Below are 22507 nucleotides of genomic sequence, written 5' to 3'. Positions count from 1 at the left end.
GTGTAGGTTATCATGAGCCGCTACATAGAGGGAACGGGGATGCTCTCAAACCCTTTCTGGCCGGGCTTGCGGTGTTCCACTATGACTTGTAAGCCCCGACGCCCACAGTACCCGTCGTTGCCGGCGATGCGGTCGACTGTTTGGAATGAACCACCACCATCCTGGGTGGCATCCGAGACCCAGACGGTCTCCTGGACGCTCTGGCCCGGTCCTTCGGTGCGACGAGGATTATACCAAGGAAGACCCACGAGATGGTTCCCAAGGTTGTGTAGAAACGAGTATAGTTTTTCGAATCGCCGCGTCACGCCCAGCCAGGACAGCGTACGACGGTCGTATGCCACCCGGACATACGGGTTCATGTAGACCCCCGTGTCGGTGATCTCATCCACCTTGTTCTGGGGATCCTGGATGTCGGCATGGATCAAGCAGCATTCAGAGGCCTCCCAGAATAGATCAGGCCCAGCTCGGAAGCGCACTGGGGTTGTGAGGCTTCGTGGCTGTGTTTGGAAATATCTCGCATCAAAGGCTACCATGCCGCCCCAGCAGCTGCGGACCCGCACGGCGTCCTTCCCTCGGAGGACATCTTTCCGGCTCTCCCCATGTCCAGCCGTGGAAAACCAAGGGAAGAACGGCAGACCCATACTGTAGCCCTGGAGATCGCGTGTGGCATAGGTATCGTAGAATTTGAAGGGGTTGTCAAAGTCGACGGCGCAGGCGGCCCGGTACTGGGATACACCATTCTCGTTGACGTTCGTTGAGAAGAGCAGCTGAAGCGCATCCACTGGGTTGAAGAGGATGTCATTAAGATAGAGAAGTTTGTCGTACCGCCTCTCCGGGTGATCGTCGAGTGGCTGCAGCGCTTTGTTTCGGACCTGGGCCAAATATTCAATCCGCTTGACGCGTTTCTCCCCGCCCGGAATGGTCACAGATGGAACGCTCTTGTAGTCCAGATGCTCTTCGAAAACAATGGACTTCTCAGACGGGATTTGCTTTTCCAGCTCTCGCAATGCCGCTTGTCCCTCGGCCCCGCTATCATTCTCGTAGATACTCACGAACACGTTGTTCGGTCCGAGCATGTCGACTAACTGCAGAAGCTGGGTCCCCCATTGGCCCCCAGCGAGTTCACCCCCGCGGTCGTATAAGCTGGCAGCAATAAAGACCTGCTCGTTGCGTGGGTTCCCTCGACCAGCGTATGACTTGTCCAGGGCCGACCTGCGGAGAGCGGAGTAGTGCGCTGGTGGATGCGTATAGGAAGGGCGGAAGATCGAAGTGAGCAGGACAAGGGCAAATATGATTCCGAATACCACATGTAGGTAGCAGCAGCGACGGCGGAATAGAAATCGTCGACCACATGTCGGGCGCGCCGAGCTCGCCAAGATGGGTCGGGTATTGGTCTTGATATGACGGTATCCGGAGAAGGATGAGAAGATTCGAGACAGCCACGGGAGCCGGGGCGCGCCTAATCGGGAGGATGGGGGAATCTGCGATTCAAAATCATCATCGTCCAGGTTGAAGGTGCCCTCGGAGTCGAGCGAGGAGCGCGACGCGAGCTCATACTCGTCCGGGTGCAAGAGACGGGCAGTCATGACGGAGAGATGCAGTCGAGACTCGGAGTATTCGTACTCAACCCATCATCCAGGCAGATTTCAGCATGGGGTATTGTGGACTGGCGTGGACGAGACAGCCATCGTTGGGCTTCCGCTTGCTTCTCCTTAAACTGGCTGCCTCGTTGAGCGGACGCGAATTGCCGCTTTGGGATCTGCTTATGTCAGATCTATTCCCGTGACCACAATGGACTATCGGGTATTCAAATACGTCAACTTGAGCATGAATGGATAAGATATGCATGGTATGTTTAGTGTAATATGTGCATTGCGGTGTTCTGTATTAACAGTAAATATTCTGATCTGGAATCCTACGGTATTGTGAGAACTGACTTAGGGGAAGTATATATAAACGGATAGACAGGCCTGAATTCAACTAACTTACTTCTACATTGATAACCGAGACACCGGAGATATCCAAGAGCGGGTTGCGGGCTTTCACGGACGTTATTCCATTGTAGGGGTATACAGAGAAAGAGCTGAATATAGATTAAATTAAGTATTATATGGGCATCATTCATAGGAAATAGTGTGTCAGAGAGCGTAGTGGAACACAGCTCATGATAGTAGAATGAGCATCGAATCAAGGTGACACGCGTTTCTCCACCTCGGATGATTCTGCCCAGGCTTCTTGCCTTTGTGCAGCCTTTCCCGCAACCGGTTTGTGGGCACTCTTCTCAAGAGATCCTCTGGAATTGGACTCGGACCCCACACGCGTTGTTGGAGTGTCTTTGGTAGAAGAGATAGAGATAGTAGTAGTCACGAGAGGTGGAGAGAATGCCGATGAAGGCTGATCGCCCGCGGCCGTGGAGCTATACTGCTGATTGGACTGAATGAACCGTTGCATAAAGGGGCGGAAGAGTGGCCACACAGGAGGGATGGACATGGTGATAAGGACAACCCACTCTTCGACCTCACCCCAGCAGAAGAGAGCCCCGACACCATCTAGAAGAGATCAAATTAGCAGGCGGCCAATGGCCTCATATAAACGAGCTCTGCATACAAGATGAATCTTCGGTGAGGATAAATGACGCGGCCCATGTTCGGACGATGGCAGCCACGCCAGCAAACACACCACACCCCATGAGGAAGCTAAGACCCCATTTCAGCTTGCGGTCGATGCGAAGCGGCAACAGCATATGGATTGGCACCACGGCGAGATAAAAGTCCGAAAGAGCGGCAATGGTGCCAATAAAGTAGGTATAGTAGACGCTTTTGTGGTTGTCGCATTGGGACTGGCGCAGAGGATCCCAGAGAGCATCAACCGGGCTACATTGAAACCAGACCATCACGAGCTGTGGAATATTGAGGACGATGTTAATTGTGGCAACAGCGATAAGACTTTGACGGATTCTAGGATCTGGACAGGTCATGGATTAAGATCCTGCTTCTCCGTGGACACCACACATCCAGATGAAGGGCCATAGCTCACTGCTCTGTTGATTCATTTCAATTAGAAATGCTGCCACAGCCACCTTGCCGGTGGGAATCGCCAGGTTGAAGAAGAAGACTGTGACCCAGGTAAAAAGAAGGAAGCTGTGCAGCTCGTCGACTTTCGAAATGACTGTGATGTGGTTTCCGAGGCCGTGTAGAACAGACAGAATGCCAAATATTTGGGTAATCGCGGTGAAGAACTATATCGTACCAGTCGGCAATCTTCCAGCGGTAGCACGGAGTGGAGAGTTCCATACCCATGCAATAAGAAACCATATCAGGGCGCTTGTCCCGAATTTGTTGATCCGCAAGCGCACATAGACGCGGAGGGCCATGAAAATTGTGGCAATGACGGCGAGGGCGATTCCCAAGCGCAAGTCTCCGGGCCCCCGGCCACCGTAGGCAGGAAACTGCTCGTGCAGAGACATTACAGAACGAATGATGAGGGACACTTGAACTCCACGGTGCCCATTGTTTTCCGGGAAAGACAGCCAGGCAGTCACGCCTGAGGAAATCCGGTAGCACGGCGCGGCGCCTGTCTTAAATCCCAGCGCATCGGAATCGAGGCTAAAAAGCGGAGGTCCTCATCTTCGGTCTCTTCGTCGCACAATCCGATTGCAAAGACCATTGCGGGGACCAGGGCAGTGCAGCAGGATCAAAAGGCTTGATTGGTACGATCGTGATGGGCCGCCGTCTGCCATCATGGTAATTGGCCGTGGATATCACAACCCAATTTCCCGCGCCAACAGATGCTACTCGCCGTCAAGGGACAATCGGGCTGTGTGGTTGCAGCCGTGACATTGACTCATTGCATTCGAGACTGCTCCAACCACCAACCACACACTCTCGATGCTCTGGCCCACGTCCATAGGAAAGCTATCGTTCAATCAGCGGCTCCATCGCGACTCGCTGGTGCACGGAATGTCTCGATCACCAGGGATCGGAGCAGACGGTGGTTCCGGAAAGCTCGTATACATGGTGGACAAGCTCCGACTGGCTAGTCTCGTCTCGCAGTTCTGCGGGATCCATGCATCGGGGAAGTCGTCCTCACCCCTGAATCATGCAGCGGACTGATTTAGGGTTGGCCCATGGGAAGTGTGAAGTTCGTTCGTGCCGTCGGACTGGGAAGCGTTTTGGAAACAATCCAGAGGATCGAGTGATCTCGGTGTGTCACGACCCACCTTTTACCTTTCATATTGACGCGACGGACTTCTCGACGCCCCGCGGGCGTTCTTCAGATAAGCCATGTTCACCAAGTGGAACGAAAACAATGAGTATTGCGGAGCTGGATCGACTAATATGTTAGACTCACTCTGCCTCAAATCGGTCCATCTTCACTCGCTGGTCCTATCGGAATTCCACTAGCTACACCCGAGTGCTACCACATCCACATTCACCTCTTCCTCCATACACTCACACATCCAAGATGACTGGCGTGCCATACGAAATCGCAGACTGGAAGTCAGCGGTCGCCGTAAAACGCCAGGAACTCTACGAGAGTATCCCGCCATCTCATCGACTGCCCGCCGGACTCGCAGATCGCGCAGCGAAGGGAACCCTCCAACCAGAAGATCCGGAAGTCCTGCAATGCGGGATCCTGAACGATCGTGATCTCGAGATCACCAACTTCACTGACGCGGTAGCTCTCGCCTCCGCCATCTGGACGGGCAAGTACACCTCGGTCCAAGTCACGGAGGCATTCTGCAAACGGGCCTCGGTCGCGCAGCAATGCACGAACTGTCTAAGTGCCGTTTTCTACGATGCCGCAATCCAGAAAGCGCGCGAGTTGGACGACTACCTGATGCGAACGGGACGGCCCATTGGCATCCTGCATGGACTACCTGTCTCCGTGAAGGATGTATTCAACGTGAAGGGGCAAGCAACGACAGGCGGTCTCGTCTCGTGGCTGCCGAATATCGCCTCGAACAATGCTACCGTGGTGGATGGCATTGTTGCCGCTGGTGGTATCCCGTACGCAAAGACGGCAACTTCTCAGGCGTGTCTGATGGTGGAGTCCATCACCAATGTCTTCGGCACGGTGCGAAACCCGTATAATCCCCAACTGAGTGCCGGTGGCTCCAGTGGAGGCGAGGCAGCCCTGGTTGCGGCCAAGGGCAGCATTCTTGGATCCGGTACAGACGGCGGTGGTAGTATTCGATTTCCGGCCATGTTCTGTGGGCTGTGGGCGCTGAAGTGTTCCCAGGGTCGAATTCCCACGGGCAACTGTGCTGGTGGTCCTCGGAGCGGCAGTGAGTCGGTCAATATGGGAGTTGGACCCATGGCGAGAAGCGTGGCTTCTCTGGAGCTGTGGATGAAAGCGCAGCTGGCTTCCAGACCGTGGGATATCGACTCGAGTTGTATTCCTATGAGTTGGAACGTCCCGGAGGCCGAACGGCCGCAGAAGACTTTCACCATCGCGGTGCTTTGGGATGATGGGATTGTGAAGCCAGTACCTCCAGTGACGGTAAGTGAGGAACCTTGATATCTGTCGAAGAGGCGGATTGGCTGATGGGAAGAAAGCGCGCCGTGCGCGAAATAGCGAATCTCCTCCGCCAGCACGGCCACAGAGTCATAGACCTCCCAGAAGACCGGATCCAATCCATCCACCGCCAAGCCATGTCCTGCACAATGAGGAGCAACGTCCAAGATGGAGGCGAAACGGTGATGAAGCACATTGAAGCCTCGGGTGAACCAGTCGTGCCTCGTACAGCGACAGGCTCACCAGCCTCACGGCTAACGGCACGAGAGATCTTCGACAACCACATCCTCCGCAGCCGCTTGATAAACGAGTATGACGAGCTCTGGAAGAACTATCAGATTGATGCTATTCTCGCGCCGGCAGTGTGCCACCCGGCTCCGCCGCATGGAAGATACATCAGCAACTCGTACGCTACTGTGTATAACATGTTGGACTATGTGACCGGTTCCATCCCGCTCTCTACTGTGGATGCTGTGTTGGACAAGGCCAATCGGGAATGGTATAACCGTCCGCCCTATGACCGGATTGAGCCCGAGCGGTTTCCGTATGATCGTGGTGACAAGGATATGATGGACCTCTGTAAGTGATCTTTCCTCTCGAGCTACCGATGGGGTATAGATCTCGCTGACGGCCCAGATACTTCCCCAAATGTTTTTGAGAATGCTCCATCGGGCGTACAGCTTGTCTGTAGGAAACTGAGGGAAGAGAAATGTATTGGAATTCTGAAGGAGGTTGAGGCCCTCATATCTCTCGTGCAAGGGTAGATACAGCTTGCCTGTTGGATATATAACTCTTAGAATCCAAGTCTCCGATTGGCCTCAATCCGCATCTGCCTCTGTCCAGACGCGATCCCCTCCTCATCCACGTCAAACGGCGCAAGCCCCAGGGCCCGTTTTCCTTCCAAGGACAAAATATTCTTCATCTTGGCCCCGTGGTCTGCGTGCTCCTTCTCCAGCTCCCCGTGGGTGTAATTTGCAAAATCCGGTGGAATTCCCACCTCCAGGAAACTCTTCCGCGTCTTCACCAGATTTTCCAGGTTGTATTGACACAACGGGGTGCACGCGTTGTAGCTGACGGAAGAATCGCGCGTTCCTGGGTGGAATTTGTCGACTTCGTGAATCAGGTCGCAGTGCCAAAAGACGTAGTCGCCGGGTTTTACAGGCGGGATGCCGACCATGGTCTTCGCCATCTCCAGGTGCGGGTGGAGGGCATCCGTGGGGAAGAATTGTAAGTTGCCCGGCGTGGCGCCGGGGAATGTTGCGGTCACGTCGTCGAAGGTCTCATCTTGGATGAAGAAAGGCCGGAGCATGAGATAGGCTGTGGAAGCCTTGAGGCTGGGAACTAGACGGAGGGTTCCTTCGCCCGTGCCGGTGTGGGAGAGACTGATCCAGCCTTGGAGGGAGCGGAAGACAGAACAGGACACTTCTTGTTGTGAGCTCGACGTTCAATGCGTGTGCAGGATAGAGATTGGGGCTTACTGCCTGTGTCATACAGATCAGTCTTCGCGTCTGATCGGTAGTCCGCGTTCCACGGATCGTATTCTTCCCATTTGCCCTCGAAGATCTTCCGGTAGCATTCTTGGTATTGTCCATCCTCCCAGCGTTCGATGGCGCCGCTATCCTGATGCGCGTCGAGTGTATACTCCTGGTCTGATGAAATGAGTCTTTGTACAGTCCTGACTGGTTGCGAGACGCGTACGCTTAGAGGGGTGTCTGATTCGAAACCGATCCGCATAACAGACTTGACTCCCCAGATCAAAAGGCGTCTGATCAGAACTCAGCCTCCACAACTGACTCACAGCCTGCATCGCCTGCAGCACCTTTTTGTGACTCCGAATCTGCACTTGCGCCGGCGTCCAGAACAAACTGAAGTTCTGCGGATCATGGACCGGGAATCCAGCCACCTTGGGGTGACTCTTCGTGTACTGCTTCAGATCAGCCTCCCATTTCGAGGCGGTTTCCTCCGACACGACGCGGCGGATCACGACGCAACCGGCGTCACGAACTGCGTCGGCTGCTCCCTCGGGCAAGATGCCGCCGTTGTTGAGGATATCGGCGAAGTCGATTTCTGGAATGGAGGACGGGCCTAGTTGAGCGATACGGTTGGCTTCGGATGCTAACACCTTCTTGAGACGGGCGTAGGACTCCTTGACTCGTTCCCGGTCTGAGGCTTTGATGATGGACTGCTTGAGGTCGGAGAAGCGTTGTTCGAGGATGGGGCATCTGGTTGGTCATTATTACTTCTACTATGACAAATTCAGACAGATTGGGCCGACTCACTGTAGCTCCTCCACAGCCAGACTTTGGACCTGCGACATGTCGGAACGATTCTGGAGTGCACAGCGGAAAGTTCGTGATTCGTGAGGAACGATGATGCCTCTAGACAGATCGATGGTTTTATATGTCCCTCAATTCTCGTTGGTTGAATTCAATGACTCAAAGGTGATTGACATGAAAACGGAGGTCCACATCCTGTCGGGTCGAAGAGAGTGAGAGGACTTATCTGTGGACAAGAGATACTTGGTTGCCCGCGGGGCGTCGAGGGTCCGTCGTGTGGACCACGATGGAAGGATTCTCAACACGGCCACGATAATAGGGATTCGATCAATTCTTACATTTGGGGGTGGGCCTTCTTTTATGCATTGTCCATCGAGAATGCTTATGTCGAATGACAGTACAGTCAACTAGATCAAACCTTCACCCTGTCTGCGTCGATCCGCGGGCAATTGTGCGCACTGAACGTACTGTCAACATCATGCATCAATTAAAAAAATAGATAAACAGGAGGTACTATATCAACATCCCCCACATTCATTGAGCAAGCCACTCTGGCATGGTATATTCAGAAATACTATCCACAGAATATGCTGGCTTATCTCCAGTCTGCAAGGCCAATCTTAACCGAGCAACCTCTCAACTCTAATGCAGATGCCGTGGAAACAGCCTTTCAAAGAACAGGTTGAGTCTTACGCTGGGTAGAGCGGCGAACTCGAATCGCACGGACAACTTCTCCAATAGTCTCTGGTACCGTTGAAGCATAGCCTGGCGGATATGCAGCGTGTCCTCGTCGACGGTAGAGAGGAACACAGTGAGCATGAAGCTGCCGATGATGCCGAGGTTTCCCTTACAGTCTGCAGTTTTGCCAGTTAGTCCGATGAAATACAAGCAGTCTTTACATATATATGGGTTGAGACAGAGAGCATACAGCTGAGCCAAAATCCAATAGGGCTCTGAGTGAGCATGAGCTCGAGAACAACGAGAAGGTTCTCGAAAAGCTGGAACTCGTCGACTCCGCCCGACACTGCAGATCCGAGGGCCCCGTGAATTAAAGCTTCGATTGCATAGTAGGCAAAGATTAGTGCATAGGCTACGCTTTGTGAGCTCATGGCTTGATTCCTGGGGACAGTCTGTGCAGAATAACAAACCATTTGGATCTTCGCTCTGTGGGCTGGCCGTGAACATATGCTGAGACTGCCATTCCTGCAGCTTGGAAGCCGCCTCACTGGCAAGAAGCGAAGCGTGATGCTCCTGTGTGGTCTCTGGTGGCGTTTTGAATGAATAGAGCATATCTAGCACATCTGCCAGCACGGGGGTGAGATGACACAAATTAATAAACTGCTGGACAGATGGCAAGATTGCACTGTCCAGGTTTCCCCAGTCATTGGTGAAATCCATGATGTTGAGGCTTCTCACTGTGAATTGGTGATCGGAGATATGACTGGGTCGTCCTAACCAGCTTGCAAGCCTTTTTTCCCGTGGTCAGCTCTGGCGGTCAATGGATTATCAAGGATACCGGTGGTTCTACCATTTGTCCTGAAGATAGACCGTCCACCACAGGATTCGTCGCAGCTTACGTTCTCGCGGTGCTATTTCCAATCGTTCCGGCTCGATATGAAGCCCTACCTCCTGCGCGACAGCAACGGTCTGTTGCTCCAGTTAGCTGATTTACGACTTATGTATTATGCCGGTGCGCACGACAACCTACCTGAGCTGTAACGACCCAGGAGCCCGGATGATTCGGTTCCCGCACACATTTCGGGGGAAACTGCAGATAAAGAAGCAGTGTTTGGACCGTCCTGAGGTTAGGGTTACGAGTTTCAAACATCACAGACTTGTAGACGAACGAAGTAAGCACTTCTCTGTTTATCTCTGGCTTTTCTCTCGGCACGCTGGAATCAGTCCAGAAAAAGACAGCCATGCTGTATACGGCGGCCAGCAATGAAGCTGGCACAGTACGCGCCGTGATAGCGTCCTCGAGTTCTCGGCGACCTTCCAGGATGGGCAGGGTAGGGTGAACGTAACGGTAGTACAGATCTAGCAGTTCCTGGTGATGTACACCGGCCGTTGTGGGGATCTGGCTAGTGTCGAAAGGATCGCCTTCGGCATCCAGTAGGAAATTAGGATAGACCTAGATGTTTCAGACCGCTGAGCACACACACACACACGGAGAGAGAGAGAGAGAACAATCGACTCATAGACGTTACGTACTGTGAAATAAGCAGAGCCGGAGGAGCCTGCAGAGGCCCTCCAGATCGTCCAATTGCTGGTGCCGAAGACGCAATTGGAATCGAACGGGAGATGACGCAGTAGGTTCACACCTTGGTCCCCCGTTCGACCGGCGTATAAGAAAGCCTGGCCGGGCACAACAGTCGTCTGGCCAGGGAGAGGCGTTGTCATTATCGGCCCCTGGGCTTGCATCGACGTTGATGAGGCCGACGGCGACAATCTTTCACCTCCACCATGGCTCTGTGGCGGCGGCGACTCGCTTCTTCGCGGCTTCTTTTTGGGAGGCCCTGAGAGAAAGGTACAAGCGAGCCCCCGATGCCGACACAGACTGCATGTGTTGTGGCCTTCCTCAATCAGACACCCCACGCGTCGTCGACGACAAGCATCGCACCTTGACGGACAAGTCAGCGGACGCAGGCTCTCGCTGTATTCAGCCTCGCTTGGGTTGATAGCAGTATGGCATCGACATCATCTCCACTTACGGCTTGTTCTTCTTGGATCGGTATGGTCGCTGTTGCCCACGGGATGCATCCACCATAGCGCTGGGAGATTGATTGATGTGAAGCGCAAGGCGAGATTTGAGCGAGCGAAGTGGCCGCGGGGCATCTTTCGCATTGGCTTTCGGTGATTTCGAATGGAAGTGGAATCGAGCAATCGCCCCGCGGGCGTTTTCCTCGGGAACGCTGCATTCTGATTTGTTGTCGAAGTCGATAACAGGAGGAATGCTTGTCGTTATCAGAAGAACAACCGAGGCCCACCAAGAGCTATCCAGAAGCCACTGTGAGTTTGGAAAGGGGAAAGTCGATTGGTTGATGCGGTGACGAGGATGATAGCTGTAAGGCAAAAGTGTGGCTGCACGGGAGCCGTGACGTTGAGATAGTCTTCGCTCTCTTCTTTCCTCTCCCCTCCCTATAAAGCTGACCACCTGGCCGTCTCGACGATGCTGCAATTCGGGATTTGAAATCGATACCCGTAAATCCTACTTCCGCGACGAGATCGAACCAGTCGACGCCTTCAATATGGGTCTGCAGAAGCCTCGTCTCTTGCAGGAGCTGACTCCGCGTCTAGTCCGGGTTTACATGCTCTGTTCGGTGTGTTGCTCTTCTTTATTGGGAAAGACGACAGTTTAATTTCCCTGTGTCAGTGGAAACATGTTACTGATTCATCCTTGAATGTCTTCAGATCGGGGCTATGGTGCGTATGGTTTCTTCGCGTCCACATCCTGACATTGTGAACTAACGTACGTAGAACTTTGGCTTCGACAACAATTGGTGGGGCTCTGTCATTGGTATGCAAAGTTTTCGAGATCAGTATGGCAGAATTGAGTCGCCTGGTCAGCCCAAGACTCTCCCTTCGACTTGGATATCCGCTGCCAGTGGTACCCCCATTGCGGGATGGATCATCGGCTGCTTCATGGCCGGCCTCATCACTCGCTCCCTCGGGCGAAAGCGCACTATCTGGGTGATTTGTGGCATTGCCATCGTCGGGATCATCCTCCAATGTGCCATTCCATCGTACTGGGGAATCATGGTCGGTCGTCTCATCAACTCCATTTCTATGGGTGAGAGCTTTGCATACCAATGATCCACCAAGACAGCAAACTAACGCCATGCAGGACTGGAGAGCAACACGGTTCCCGTGTACATGTCTGAATTGGCCCCGGCGGGCATAAGAGGTGCCCTGGTCAACTTCTATGAGGCATCGCTAATGGTGGGAGCTATCATCGCTACAGGGACAGTGTACGGCACTTCGGTGCATCTCACCGGTGTATGGACGTACAAAACAGGTGAGCAATGTGTCTTCCCACAGAGGTACCAGGCTCATATAGCCCAGTCATGGTGGTCCAGATCTTCATTCCCATCGCCCTGGCAATCGCCGTGAATTTCATCCCAGAGTCACCCCGCTGGCTCCTCTCTCAGGACCGACGCGAGGAGGCACTGAAAGCTCTTGAATTCATGCGTCATGGAACTGCCAGCCCAGAAAAGATCCAACTAGAACTCTCTCTCATGGAGCAAGCCAACATTGAACGGCAACAAACAGTCGAGGGCAGCGGCTTCCTCGACTGCTTCAAGGGAACCAACGGCTACCGCACGTTCATCGCAATTGGCGTCCAGGCACTGCAGCAGTCGCAGGGAAACTCTTTTACAACGACCTTTCTCGTCACTTTCTTAGAGCAGTTGGGAGTCACCAACTCGCTCCTCATCAGCTGCGCGAATATGTGCATGTGCTTCGCTGGCACTCTTTTTGCTTTCTACCTAACCGATCGGATCGGTCGACGATGGATGCTTATCGTCGGCGCCTTTTTCATGGCTGCCCTCATGTGGATCGTCAGTGGGATGGCTGCGTGGTTGCCGGGGGGTGTTCAAGGCGTTTCAGCGCAAGGATGTGTCGCCGCTCTACTCATCTACGTAAGTTCTCAAATCCCTGGAACTGCGAAGAATACTCATCCATTGTCGCAAATAGAGCATCTTCAGCACCGGGTGCTGGGGATCCGTCATGTGGACACTCACCGGTAAGCCAGCACATCCTTTGCGATTCCTTGCAGTCATTAACAACATAAAAAGCCGAGATAGGAACAAATCAACTCCGCGAGCGCACCATATCCATCGCCACAATTGCCGGCTTCATAGCCAGCCTTCTGATCACCTACATCAACCCGTATGTCCAAGACTCCCCCGGCAATCTTGGAAGCCGGGTCGGTCTAGTCTACGGCAGCATCTCCATCCTATCCATGTTTTTCGTGTACTTCCTCGTCCCTGAGACAAGCGGACGCAGCCTGGAGGAGCTCGACGAGCTGTTTGAGGCTAGAGTACCAGCATGGAAATCGACTAGCTTCAGGGCTACCGGTATTGGAGCGACAATTACTTCTGTTGAGAATATGGTGCCAAAGGGGTCGGTTACGGCGCGTGAGAAGCTCCAATATGTGTTGCAAGGGGTAGAGGCTGAAGGTGGGACCAATGATGTTGAGAAGGCAATTAATAAGGAGGCCGACAGTTCCGCTAAATTTTGATTTCGATGGGCGCCAGGGTGGATTGCCGTGATCAGGTTCTGTACATACGTCTAGATCTTAGAGGCAGCTCGGGAGAAGACAGTTGCGGTTCACGAATTTGAACTGGTTGATAGGTTTGTCACCTTCGATAGCTTCTTCCTCATCTATGCATCTTTAGCTTTGATTCGGGCCAGCATGCGAATGGGGACTACTGTAAATAGTTGCTTTCGCTCAATATGTTGATTTGCGGTACAGTGTAGGGATTCCATGTGGAAACCATGACCAACCGACTATGAATCGATGATGCATGACAATCGCCTAATGGCGACTATCTGAGCCCAATCGGGTTTATCAAGGCGGGTTCACCGAAACTATCGCACTTGCAGGGCGTCGTCGAGCAGTGATCGCCACGGGCGGCATAAATCGGCGTGGCCACACGGGTTATAAGTCGTTCGATAATTGCTTCTGCATTGCGCCAATGAAGGCTGAAGTACCTGGGAGGATTGCCATCTATTGGGAGGACTTCAAGACGACCAAGGGCGGGTCGTGATGCTCTTGATTGGAATAGTGCATGTCTGGCCAGCCTGGGTCGGACTTTTGCTTATTCCTGGTTGAGTTCCGGGTTTTCAAGCAGGCGACCTCTATACATAATCATACATAGGCTCATCGAAAAGGACTACATGTAGTCATCATGATCACTCTCACTGATTCTCGGGAAGGAAGACCACTCGAAAGCCTGGAATGTCCAGCTTGGTGCTGGACCGCAGTCCTGCGGCCGTAGGACCCACGGGCTGCGAGTAGGCAATCGCTGTCTCAGACAGCGCGCCAAAAGTGTTCGGCACTGTCACGAGGCGCTTTCGATGTCCATTTGACGCTGGCGCTGCCTCGGGCTCATCGGCATCCGATACAATGCCAAAGCAGTAGGTGAGGCCAGAGTCCAGCGCAGGAACAGTTGTGTGCGACGGCGGCGTGGATACGAAGAATTGGATCAAATCTCCCGCGGCTGCGACCTGCGATAAGTGCGAGAGATCGTCACCAGCTATCTCCCACTCAAAGGGGAATGGCATATCCTGTGGCGCCTCGGCCGTGGGATCAAATACACAATCCAAGAGTGTAGGCTCATCGCGGTAGGATACTCCAGGAAAGCTCATTTCAGGATCGAGGGAAAGCAGGCCTTGTTTCTTGCCCCATCCGCCTCCACCACTCATCACGCGATGGAGTCGACCACCTTGTTCAAGAGACCTTTGCACTCTTTCCTGCGGAGATTCCGAGTCGCAAACTTCAAAATGAGACTTTTCAACCAAAGCCCACACAGAGACTCTGTGGTCGACAATTTCATGTTCGTCAATGTAGCGAGGAAGCTCTTTCTCCAGCTCTTGAGAGGCAGGCATTGGTTCAAGAGAATTTGGATCAGTCGATTTAGCCACTTGCCTCAAAATGTTCCCCATGCTCGTAATCACCTTTCGCCGTGGGGTGACAGGATCCAAAGGAAATGTAGGCCGGATAGTAGGACTTGTGCTCTTCGTCGTGACGAGACAACTCGAGAGGTCCACCAACTTGTCCATGGAGTATGACAGATGTTCTGGATCACCTTCATTCGCAGTAAATCGCATACCGAGGAAGGTCCGATCTTTGCCATTGGTAAATACGGTATGTGCGAGACGCAAGCCAATCTCGTGAGCAGCACCTCGGGGGCTGGGCTTTTCCACCTCGCTTTGTAAAGAGACCACCAGGCTAGGCTCCTCGCCAGCTGTTCCGCCGATGCGACGTGGTGGCGCGGCCTTCCATTGCACCTCGTGGGGTTCAACCATCAAAAGGGACAAGCCCTCGTATGCTCCGTCTTCTGCTCCTAATTTTTCGTGTCCTGCGCCACTGGGATCTGGAATCTTATCAACGACCGCCGCAACAGCATAGCGAAAGGGGATAGATCGAAGCACCGAATGCTGAAAGGAGAGTCTGTCGACGAGACGTTCGAGGAAGGAATTGGCTGGATCGATCCAATGGGCAAACCCGGGTGTGACGACAAGGAGAGTAGCGAAATCAACACCCGACACTATTGTTGGGTCTTCGACAGTCGTACTGGGTACATTGGAAAGGCTTGATAAGATGTCTTCTGGATCCTAGAGTTGAATATCAGTAGGCATCACTTGAAATGCTCTGCGCGACTCACAATATCCTGCGGCGTGGTCGTGAGCCATGTAAATGCGTGAGGCTTTCTCCAACGCGAGCTTGGTTGAGCTCCATGCAAGCTGCGCACGCTCCGGGAAGGGAGCTGCATGGGAGTCAATGCTGCTGGTATGGCACCCAGGTTGTGCCTGGGGATCAATGACCTCATCACAACGATCTCAAGGGCAATCCTGCTCTATGATCAATGGGCCATGCCTACTATTCGACTGGGGCGGGATTGGGAGCTGCGCCGGCAGAATGTTAGTCATCTCAATAGGCGGTGACTTGCTGTGATAATCTAACTCCTTCCGGAAGGTACGCCCGCGGATTCCTGCGGAGGCCGCGGCGTTGTTTCCTTCTGCCTCTTCCTGTGACCTTCTCGACCTCTAACAGCCCATCCCGTTGGTTCGCCTGCAAAGTGCGCTTGAACTCCACTCATTAGGGCTGCTTCGGGCATATACAAGCCAGGTCTTGCGTATGTCCGCGGCCTCCGCGGAGTCAGTTCACTCCAAGCACTACCATTCCAGAGCCGCGATAGATTCTACATCATGAAACGCAACAGTCAAGGGGACCCAGTCCAAACGACTCACAAATGGAGCCGACCACCTCTCTCATGCTTGGCCTGCCGTGAGAAGAAACGCCGCTGTGATCGTTCCCAGCCATGCTCAAACTGCATGTTACGGAGTATTCCATGTGAATACTCCGGACAAAGTCCGGAGAGATTAGGGAGTCCACAGCCTGTTCAGGTGTCCAGCTCGGTTGGTTCAAGCCAGAATGCTTCGATCTGTCGAATACCTCGGCCGGAAGTGCCTCCACAGTATGTACACCCTTCGGCGTTCTTGCCTGCTTGCTAACGCCCCGGAAGTAATACAGACGAACTTCTGTACCGAATACGCAGGTTAGAAGAGACTTTGCTTGGGAGGGCAGAGTCACTCGCTGATCAGGGTGTTACCCACCCGGCCTTATTTTCAGCTTCAAGGTCTGCAGTGGAGCCAGTGTGTTGTTCCTTCTGTCCGCAAACTACCGAGCTAGGAATAAGAATGCTAACGCAGCAGACAGCCGTTTACTTCCCATTATGTAACTCCATTCAGTTTTCATCACCTACCATCGCCAAGCGAACGCGAGAGGTTTGACATGGGCGCTCCCAGTATCATTGAGTTGACTAGGAAGCTTCCACCGCTCCGCCAGGCAAGAGAACTTGTCAATCATTTCGCATCAACATTGCAACCAACTGTCGGGGTCCTCCATGTTCCATCTACTCGGGATCTAGTAGAGAAAATATACCAGAGCTTACTGGAGGGTGAGGATCCCTCTTGGGCTGACCTGATGCTACTGTTCAGCATCTTTGCCGGTGCAGCACTGGCCTGGACTCCCGGGCTACTGGAAATACTCAATGCAACGCGAGAAGAAGCAATGGCCGCATTTAAAGCGTACACGCATTATGCGTATGCCATCCTAGATCATCCAACCTACCCTTTACAACCGTCGACCACGGCACTAGTGGCCATGAGCATCATGGCTCACCTGGTCATGAACACAGACGGCATTCCCATGAAGGTTCCCATGCTCCGACAGCGTTGCTTACTGATGTCACGCGAGCTGCAAATCCATCGACTGGATACTGCCAAGAGTCGCGAAGAGCGCCGCCTCAATGGTTGCGATGAGATCGATGTCGAGGTGCAAAGGCGGATTTGGTGGAACATGGTAGCCTCCGACTGGCTGCTCTCTTTCTCTGGTGGCTCGCAAGAAGGTGCATATATCTTCCAGCCGAAGCACATGAATGTGAACCTGCCCAGCAATACGGACGACGAATTTATCACCACCGCCGGAGTGCAGCAGGAATTTCCCCTGTCCATTCCTACGTCCATGTCTGCCTTCATCTTTCGCGTCAAGGGGTCTGAGCTTTGCCGCGAGGTCATCGATGCTCTTCCATCCATCTTGCTGGACTCTCAGGCGCCAGATTACGATACCATCCTCGACCTAGATGCAAAATTCCAGGATGCTTTCAGCCGTCTTCCTGAATTCCTGAAACTGGACCCGGTAAGCATTGAGAGAACTCGGGAAATATGTAAGGAGAGACCATATATTGCCTGGCAACGCCTCGGCATCCATTTCAGCCTTCACACTCGCCTCTGTCGGCTCCACCGACACTATCATCTCGAAGGCATTACAAACCGCAAATACGCTTACTCGCATATGGTGTGCATCCACTCCGCACACAAGGTCTTGGAAATCCGACGTTCCATGGATGAGGTCTCTGCTGACGTTGGCCTGATGCCGGGGAGATTTTGGACAGTCATGCACCATGTCTTCTTTGCTGCTCTCATCCTGGCCATGAATGTGTCATTTGATCCACACGCCCCCAATGCCGCGGAGCAGAAGGCAAAGGTTCTTGCTGCCTACCATACCTTGGAGAAATCAAAACAGGAGTCGGGATACATGATGCAAGGAATCCAGAAGAACCTCCAGACACTCATGTCCACGCTTCACAAACAGCGGACACAAACGGCCGTTGCCTCACAAAGGGATGCCAGCGTAGCGCAGAACAGTGCTGCTATCACCTCTAGTGATTCTGGATCCATTCCTCTGCCTGTCCAAGGATTTGGTGACTCGCTAACATCCCATGGTAATCAAAACGCAGACATTTTACAGCCTTCATCTCCCATAGCTGCTGATGGCATGTCGGGTGGAAACCTGATAAACGACATTGGCGAGGAAGGTTGGGAAAGGGTCTGGTCGGAATTCGTGGCTGTCGCTCCCGAGCTCGATGTTCCCCAGTGGAATGCCTTGCTGGAAGACGTCGATTTCAACCCTCCGCTGGATTTGTATTAATCGATTCTAGTGCCAGTTTCCAGGCAGGCTACCTTACAGAAGTCAATGATGAAATAATGAAACCCATTAGGGTGACCTACATCAATTTGTTTCATGCATTATTAAGGATAGATTGATTGAATGCGCCGAATCTACATCCTTATCCATTCCCATTTCCCTATCATTCACACTGTACAATATTGTAGAATGATAGTTGTAGCCGAAAACGCCATATTCATTACATCGTCCTCAAGCCGAACCTTGTTGGGCGTTTCCTGAAACCTTGGGGCCAGCGGCCATGTCTTCTTCAATACTGAGACTGCCATATCCGGTATCATTACTAGCAGAGCGCTCCCGACGAAGGGGCTTGCCCTCACGAGAGTCCATCGTATCTTGATCAGCATCGCTCTGAAGAGATTGATCAGAACGTCCTCGGCGACGGGGAGACCTCCGCTTCTTTGCCGGGAGACCTTCAGGGGGCGTATGCAAGTAGTCATCCACATTGATCCCTGCGTTCTCACACAGCATGGTGCAGGATTTCACAATTACCTCTACCAGGTTGGAAGAGAAGCCGTAGAAGGCTGGGTTGTAGGCATTTCGAGCCCAATAGATGAGTTCTGCAGCAACGCGGCCGAGGTTGGGTATGTCACGGGGACATAAATCAAGTTTTCGAGCCACTCGGGGCTTTTCTTCGGCTTCGTCATCGGCGGACGATGCAGCATCTGATGTTGGTGAAGATGGACAAGATGAGTCAGAAGAAACGATATAGTCGACATCTGACGCGAGAAGGTGCAATAAGTGGTAGACCGCAGAGAAACCAAGCAAGCTCAGCTCAACAGGGTCGATGGGCAGCTGGTTGAACCAATTGATTGCCTTCTGAATGGTGAATGAGGTTGGCAGAGAGTCGTCACCGGAGGATCGCGCTGTGACAATGGCAGCAATCATGGCACAACGGACAGCAACTGATATTTCATCCCGAACGGAGACGGGCAGTGACGAGTCCAGGAAGTTCGCGGAATGGTTTCCTTCGTCCTTGCGCTTGTCCTTCGGGAGTGCAGCAAGAACAGCACCGACGTTTTCTATCCGGTCCTGGTTAAAGAAAACAGCTTTCATCACAAGAGCACGGGTATACGCTGCCGAAAGGCGGGGAGCAGAGTCAAGGGCCATGCGGATCTTTTCCTTGAAGACATCACGGCTCAACTTAGACACCGGTCCTCCTTCGCTCGCCTCCAAGTACTTGAGAAGCGCATTCTGGAGAAGATGGCTAGACCACCAGGCTGCGAGGGCGTCGACAGAGCACTGGATCGCGGGGTCCTCATCAACGACATCCAAGAGCACCTCATCGTCGGCGGTACCTTCTTGTGTGGGTCGATTCCAAGTGAGATTCACCGCACGCTGTATAATGGTATCAATCATGACATCTTCACAGTCAAGCTTGATGAGAGCGGCGAGATGGCCGGGAAGCTGGTCGGGATGACCTTCAGGCAAAGCGTCATTGATATCCCGTGCAACAGCCCACTGGTACTTGGCGAGCGCGCGGGCGACATCGTTGGAGATATGGAAAGACCACGACCCGGGTTCTCCGACCCTCCAGAGGAGAATCCGAACGTGCAGGGCTTTCAGCATCATTCGCAAGGGGCTGCGAGGAAGAGTGCCCGCGGCGAATATGGTGAGTACGAGTCGGCTCTTGCTGATCTCGGCATCGCCACCAGTGAGTTGAGCATCAATAGCAATATCCCAGGTTTTCACGCGGCCTTTCTCATCTTCCTCGGTAATGCCAGTGGCCCACGAGTAGAGCCTCCAGCCCATCAGGCATCGTAGAACGTATTCGAAGCATCGCGACGTCACGACATACCATTCTCGGAAAAAGCGATGACGCGGAACACCAACTCGTTGCATGCTAGTAAGCCAGGCCTGCCGACGGAAGTCACTCGAGGTGGGTGGTGCATGTTTGCCGTCAGACACTGACTCTTGTAGGGCGCGCTGAGTGACCGGTTGGGCATTGAAGAGATAGACAAAGACAATGAATGCGCTACCGACGATGAGTGTGGCAAGAAGAAGAAAATGCGAGATAGCCCGCGCGTGCCACGAGTACCAGAAATTCTTCATGTAAAACTCCCAGTGAGCAAGCGTGGGCGAGTGCAACCGGCTAAGCAGATTTAGAGGAAGAGCGAACAATCCCTTCTGCTCGGACTCGGAACTTTCCGAGCCCATTCCTTCCAGGACCATGAGACCGGCGAGGGCGCCCAGCATGTACTTGTTGGGAAGCTTGGATCTTCGACGCGACCCATCCTCTCGCCCAGTATTGGTGTTTCGCGTGGAGGATTTCAGGTACGATTCGGCGAAGATTCCTCCACTCTGTGCTGCCTCCGCACGCATTCGTTTGAATGCATCGGGGACCTTGATGAGGCCCTCCGGTGGGTGTTGAGAAGTGGGTGAATTTTCACTGGCAATCTCTTCCGGCGGGGAGAATACACTCGGGGACGTGCCGGCGTTGGTATCACTTGAAGCAGTATAGCTGCCAGGGGAAGAGACGGAAGCAGCTGAGGTGACAGCCTGATCCGCTGCTTTGTCGACTTGACGAAGTCGGTTCTTCAGCGCGGTGTTCTCATCTTCGAGGCGTTTGTTACGTATTTCAAGGTGTTTGATGTATTCGGTGGCCTTGGACAGAATGGAAGCCTTGTTCAATTTGCTGGCCGGAGTAGCACCCTCGGCATCATCGTCATCGTCATTGGAGTCACCATTGGGATTCTTCATGGCTCGCAGACTCGGGACGCTCTCGCGCAGCTCGGCGATCTTTTCGTTCAAGTTTGCTCGATATCGTTTCTCGATCACATTATGGGCGCGCTTCTTTGCAGGCATTTTCTTTCCGGGCTGCACAGGTCCTGTCACCGTCGTGACATCGTCGTCGCTGCCCGTCTTCCGCTTCCGACTTGCACCAAGGCTGGAAACGGGTGATACCAGGCCCGGTTGGCCATCGGGGAAATTGGAAGCATATGAGCCCTTCGAATTCCCGTTGTGATGCATCCTGTCAGCCTGGTCCGACGGGATTTCCATTACACCAAGTGGAAGATGGGGCGAGAAGTCCTTCGAGTGAACATGAATCGGGGAGTTCGTCGTCGTATCCGGGGAGACGAAAGGGAGCTCCATGGAGGGGTTGGCGTGCCTCTGATCGTTCTCCGAAAACATGGGCTCGTCCCATCGCATCCATTGAGACCAATCTGGATTAGCATTCTCTGCTGTTGCCTGCGAGTACATTTCGCGTGGGTCATCCCCTGCCGGATGTTGCTGGGGGGAGAAGAGCTGAAAGTCGTTATCCATGCCGGGAGTAAATATGATGCTGGAGCATCTAAGGAAAAGACCTCGGCCAATGGTAGAGTTGATATCGAGCGAGAGTATTATCCAGTCTCGAAAAGAGTCGACACTACAGTAGCAGGTTAGTCTTGAACATTGGATGCTTACAAGGGAAAGAGACAATGTCTGGCTGCTAAAGAAAGCCGACCCGACTACCTACACACTGTGCATAGTAGGTAGGTGCGCCCATATAAGCTACGGGCAAGCGAGGGTGGAAGTAAAGGAGCCTGTGACCACTTACTGTGTTCTGATGCTCGATCAACAGGATTAATGCGTCCTTGAACCGTCTGGGAGTCCAGGGAGTGACAGGTAGAGATGGACAAAGGCTGAGGAGAGAGGGGGAAAGATGTCTGCGAGTCGCCGGTGGTTGCAGGGCATTGGGGGAGCTAGGCAGTCACAGATACCCACCCCGAAATGTGTAGCGCCGGGGGTCCGGGAAGGTGGATTTCTCTTTTCAAAACAATTGGGTTTCCGCTGCAAAGGCGATCATCTCCAGAAGGCGAGGATTGGTGGACCAGGATTTTGCCTCGCGCCATGCGACGACGACATACGAAACCTGCGATGTGGTTGGGGCGAGCAGAGGGAAAAGTTGAGCGATGCTGCGAGGCCGAGTCGTCGTATGATCGCGGCCCGCCGCAGTTCCGGGTATGGTCACCGGGTGACAGCTATTACCGCCAAGTCAGGATGCTTCGGGGCCAATGGACGGTCATAACGGGTTTTGCCATCGTCATCTATGTCAGCTATGATTGGCTGGTGGGCTGGTCGTCCCCTGATGACTCAGCACCGCGTGCATGTGACTTCCTTTTTCCCCTTCGAGAACAAGCACTCTCTGCCTTTTACTTCGGCGATGAATGGCCTTACGAACTGCAAGCCTTCAAACGCGTTCCACCTCCAAAATTGACTGAGTATCCAAGTGGGCTGGGCTGCATGCCGATTGCCCACGGGAGGAAAAAGAAGCTCCAAAAATGAACGAGCACGCATTGCAATCTTATCTGATCGGGTGGCAGTGGATCGTGTCCCCACCCTTCCTTGGTGTACAGACGCACCAGCGGGCTCGGAATTCGCCCGCCGGCGATCCAGACGAATTAAAACCGCTCTTCCGGCGCTCCAGAAGCCATTGTCGATGAACCATCCCGATGTCGGCGGATAAATCCCGTCACAATCC

At 53.3% G+C, this 22507-nt stretch overlaps 8 protein-coding genes across 8 annotated transcripts; 3 read left to right on the top strand and 5 right to left on the bottom strand.

Annotated features, from left to right (window-relative positions):
- Positions 1-20: 20 nt before the first annotated feature.
- Positions 21-1586, bottom strand: N7459_005506 (glycosyltransferase family 69 protein; the record flags this gene model as incomplete). Its single annotated transcript, XM_056944690.1, has 1 exon — positions 21-1586. The coding sequence occupies one exon, from the start codon at positions 1584-1586 to the stop codon at positions 21-23; it is 1566 nt and encodes a 521-aa protein (XP_056799025.1).
- Positions 1587-2187: 601 nt separating this feature from the next.
- Positions 2188-3466, bottom strand: N7459_005505 (uncharacterized protein; the record flags this gene model as incomplete). The annotated part of the gene is made up of 4 exons (XM_056944689.1): positions 2188-2549; positions 2608-2964; positions 3037-3238; positions 3296-3466. The coding sequence occupies 4 exons, from the start codon at positions 3464-3466 to the stop codon at positions 2188-2190; spliced, it is 1092 nt and encodes a 363-aa protein (XP_056799024.1).
- A 998-nt stretch (positions 3467-4464) lies between these two features.
- On the top strand, positions 4465-6281 carry N7459_005504 (uncharacterized protein; the record flags this gene model as incomplete). The annotated part of the gene is made up of 3 exons (XM_056944688.1): positions 4465-5502; positions 5559-6096; positions 6154-6281. The coding sequence occupies 3 exons, from the start codon at positions 4465-4467 to the stop codon at positions 6279-6281; spliced, it is 1704 nt and encodes a 567-aa protein (XP_056799023.1).
- Positions 6282-6310: 29 nt separating this feature from the next.
- N7459_005503 (uncharacterized protein) lies at positions 6311-8902 on the bottom strand (the record flags this gene model as incomplete). Its single annotated transcript, XM_056944687.1, has 5 exons — positions 6311-6939; positions 6996-7196; positions 7312-7739; positions 8506-8647; positions 8722-8902. 5 exons carry the CDS (start codon positions 8900-8902, stop codon positions 6311-6313), a joined length of 1581 nt encoding a protein of 526 aa, XP_056799022.1.
- A 2139-nt stretch (positions 8903-11041) lies between these two features.
- N7459_005502 (uncharacterized protein) lies at positions 11042-13032 on the top strand (the record flags this gene model as incomplete). Its single annotated transcript, XM_056944686.1, has 7 exons — positions 11042-11113; positions 11205-11216; positions 11271-11583; positions 11638-11808; positions 11856-12430; positions 12486-12534; positions 12587-13032. 7 exons carry the CDS (start codon positions 11042-11044, stop codon positions 13030-13032), a joined length of 1638 nt encoding a protein of 545 aa, XP_056799021.1.
- Positions 13033-13712: 680 nt separating this feature from the next.
- Positions 13713-15289, bottom strand: N7459_005501 (uncharacterized protein; the record flags this gene model as incomplete). The annotated part of the gene is made up of 2 exons (XM_056944685.1): positions 13713-15131; positions 15182-15289. 2 exons carry the CDS (start codon positions 15287-15289, stop codon positions 13713-13715), a joined length of 1527 nt encoding a protein of 508 aa, XP_056799020.1.
- Positions 15290-16311: 1022 nt separating this feature from the next.
- On the top strand, positions 16312-18009 carry N7459_005500 (fungal specific transcription factor domain-containing protein; the record flags this gene model as incomplete). The annotated part of the gene is made up of 1 exon (XM_056944684.1): positions 16312-18009. The coding sequence occupies one exon, from the start codon at positions 16312-16314 to the stop codon at positions 18007-18009; it is 1698 nt and encodes a 565-aa protein (XP_056799019.1).
- Positions 18010-18237: 228 nt separating this feature from the next.
- N7459_005499 (basic helix-loop-helix domain-containing protein) lies at positions 18238-21309 on the bottom strand (the record flags this gene model as incomplete). Its single annotated transcript, XM_056944683.1, has 1 exon — positions 18238-21309. One exon carries the CDS (start codon positions 21307-21309, stop codon positions 18238-18240), a length of 3072 nt encoding a protein of 1023 aa, XP_056799018.1.
- Positions 21310-22507: the final 1198 nt, after the last annotated feature.

This window comes from Penicillium hispanicum, assembly GCF_028827665.1.
Source record: "Penicillium hispanicum strain IBT 35686 chromosome Unknown utg000005l_segment0_segment0, whole genome shotgun sequence".
NCBI classification, from domain to species: Eukaryota; Fungi; Ascomycota; class Eurotiomycetes; order Eurotiales; family Aspergillaceae; genus Penicillium; species Penicillium hispanicum.
The sequence above is the reverse complement of the archived record's forward strand: the minus strand, read 5'-3'. Positions and strand labels throughout refer to the sequence as shown.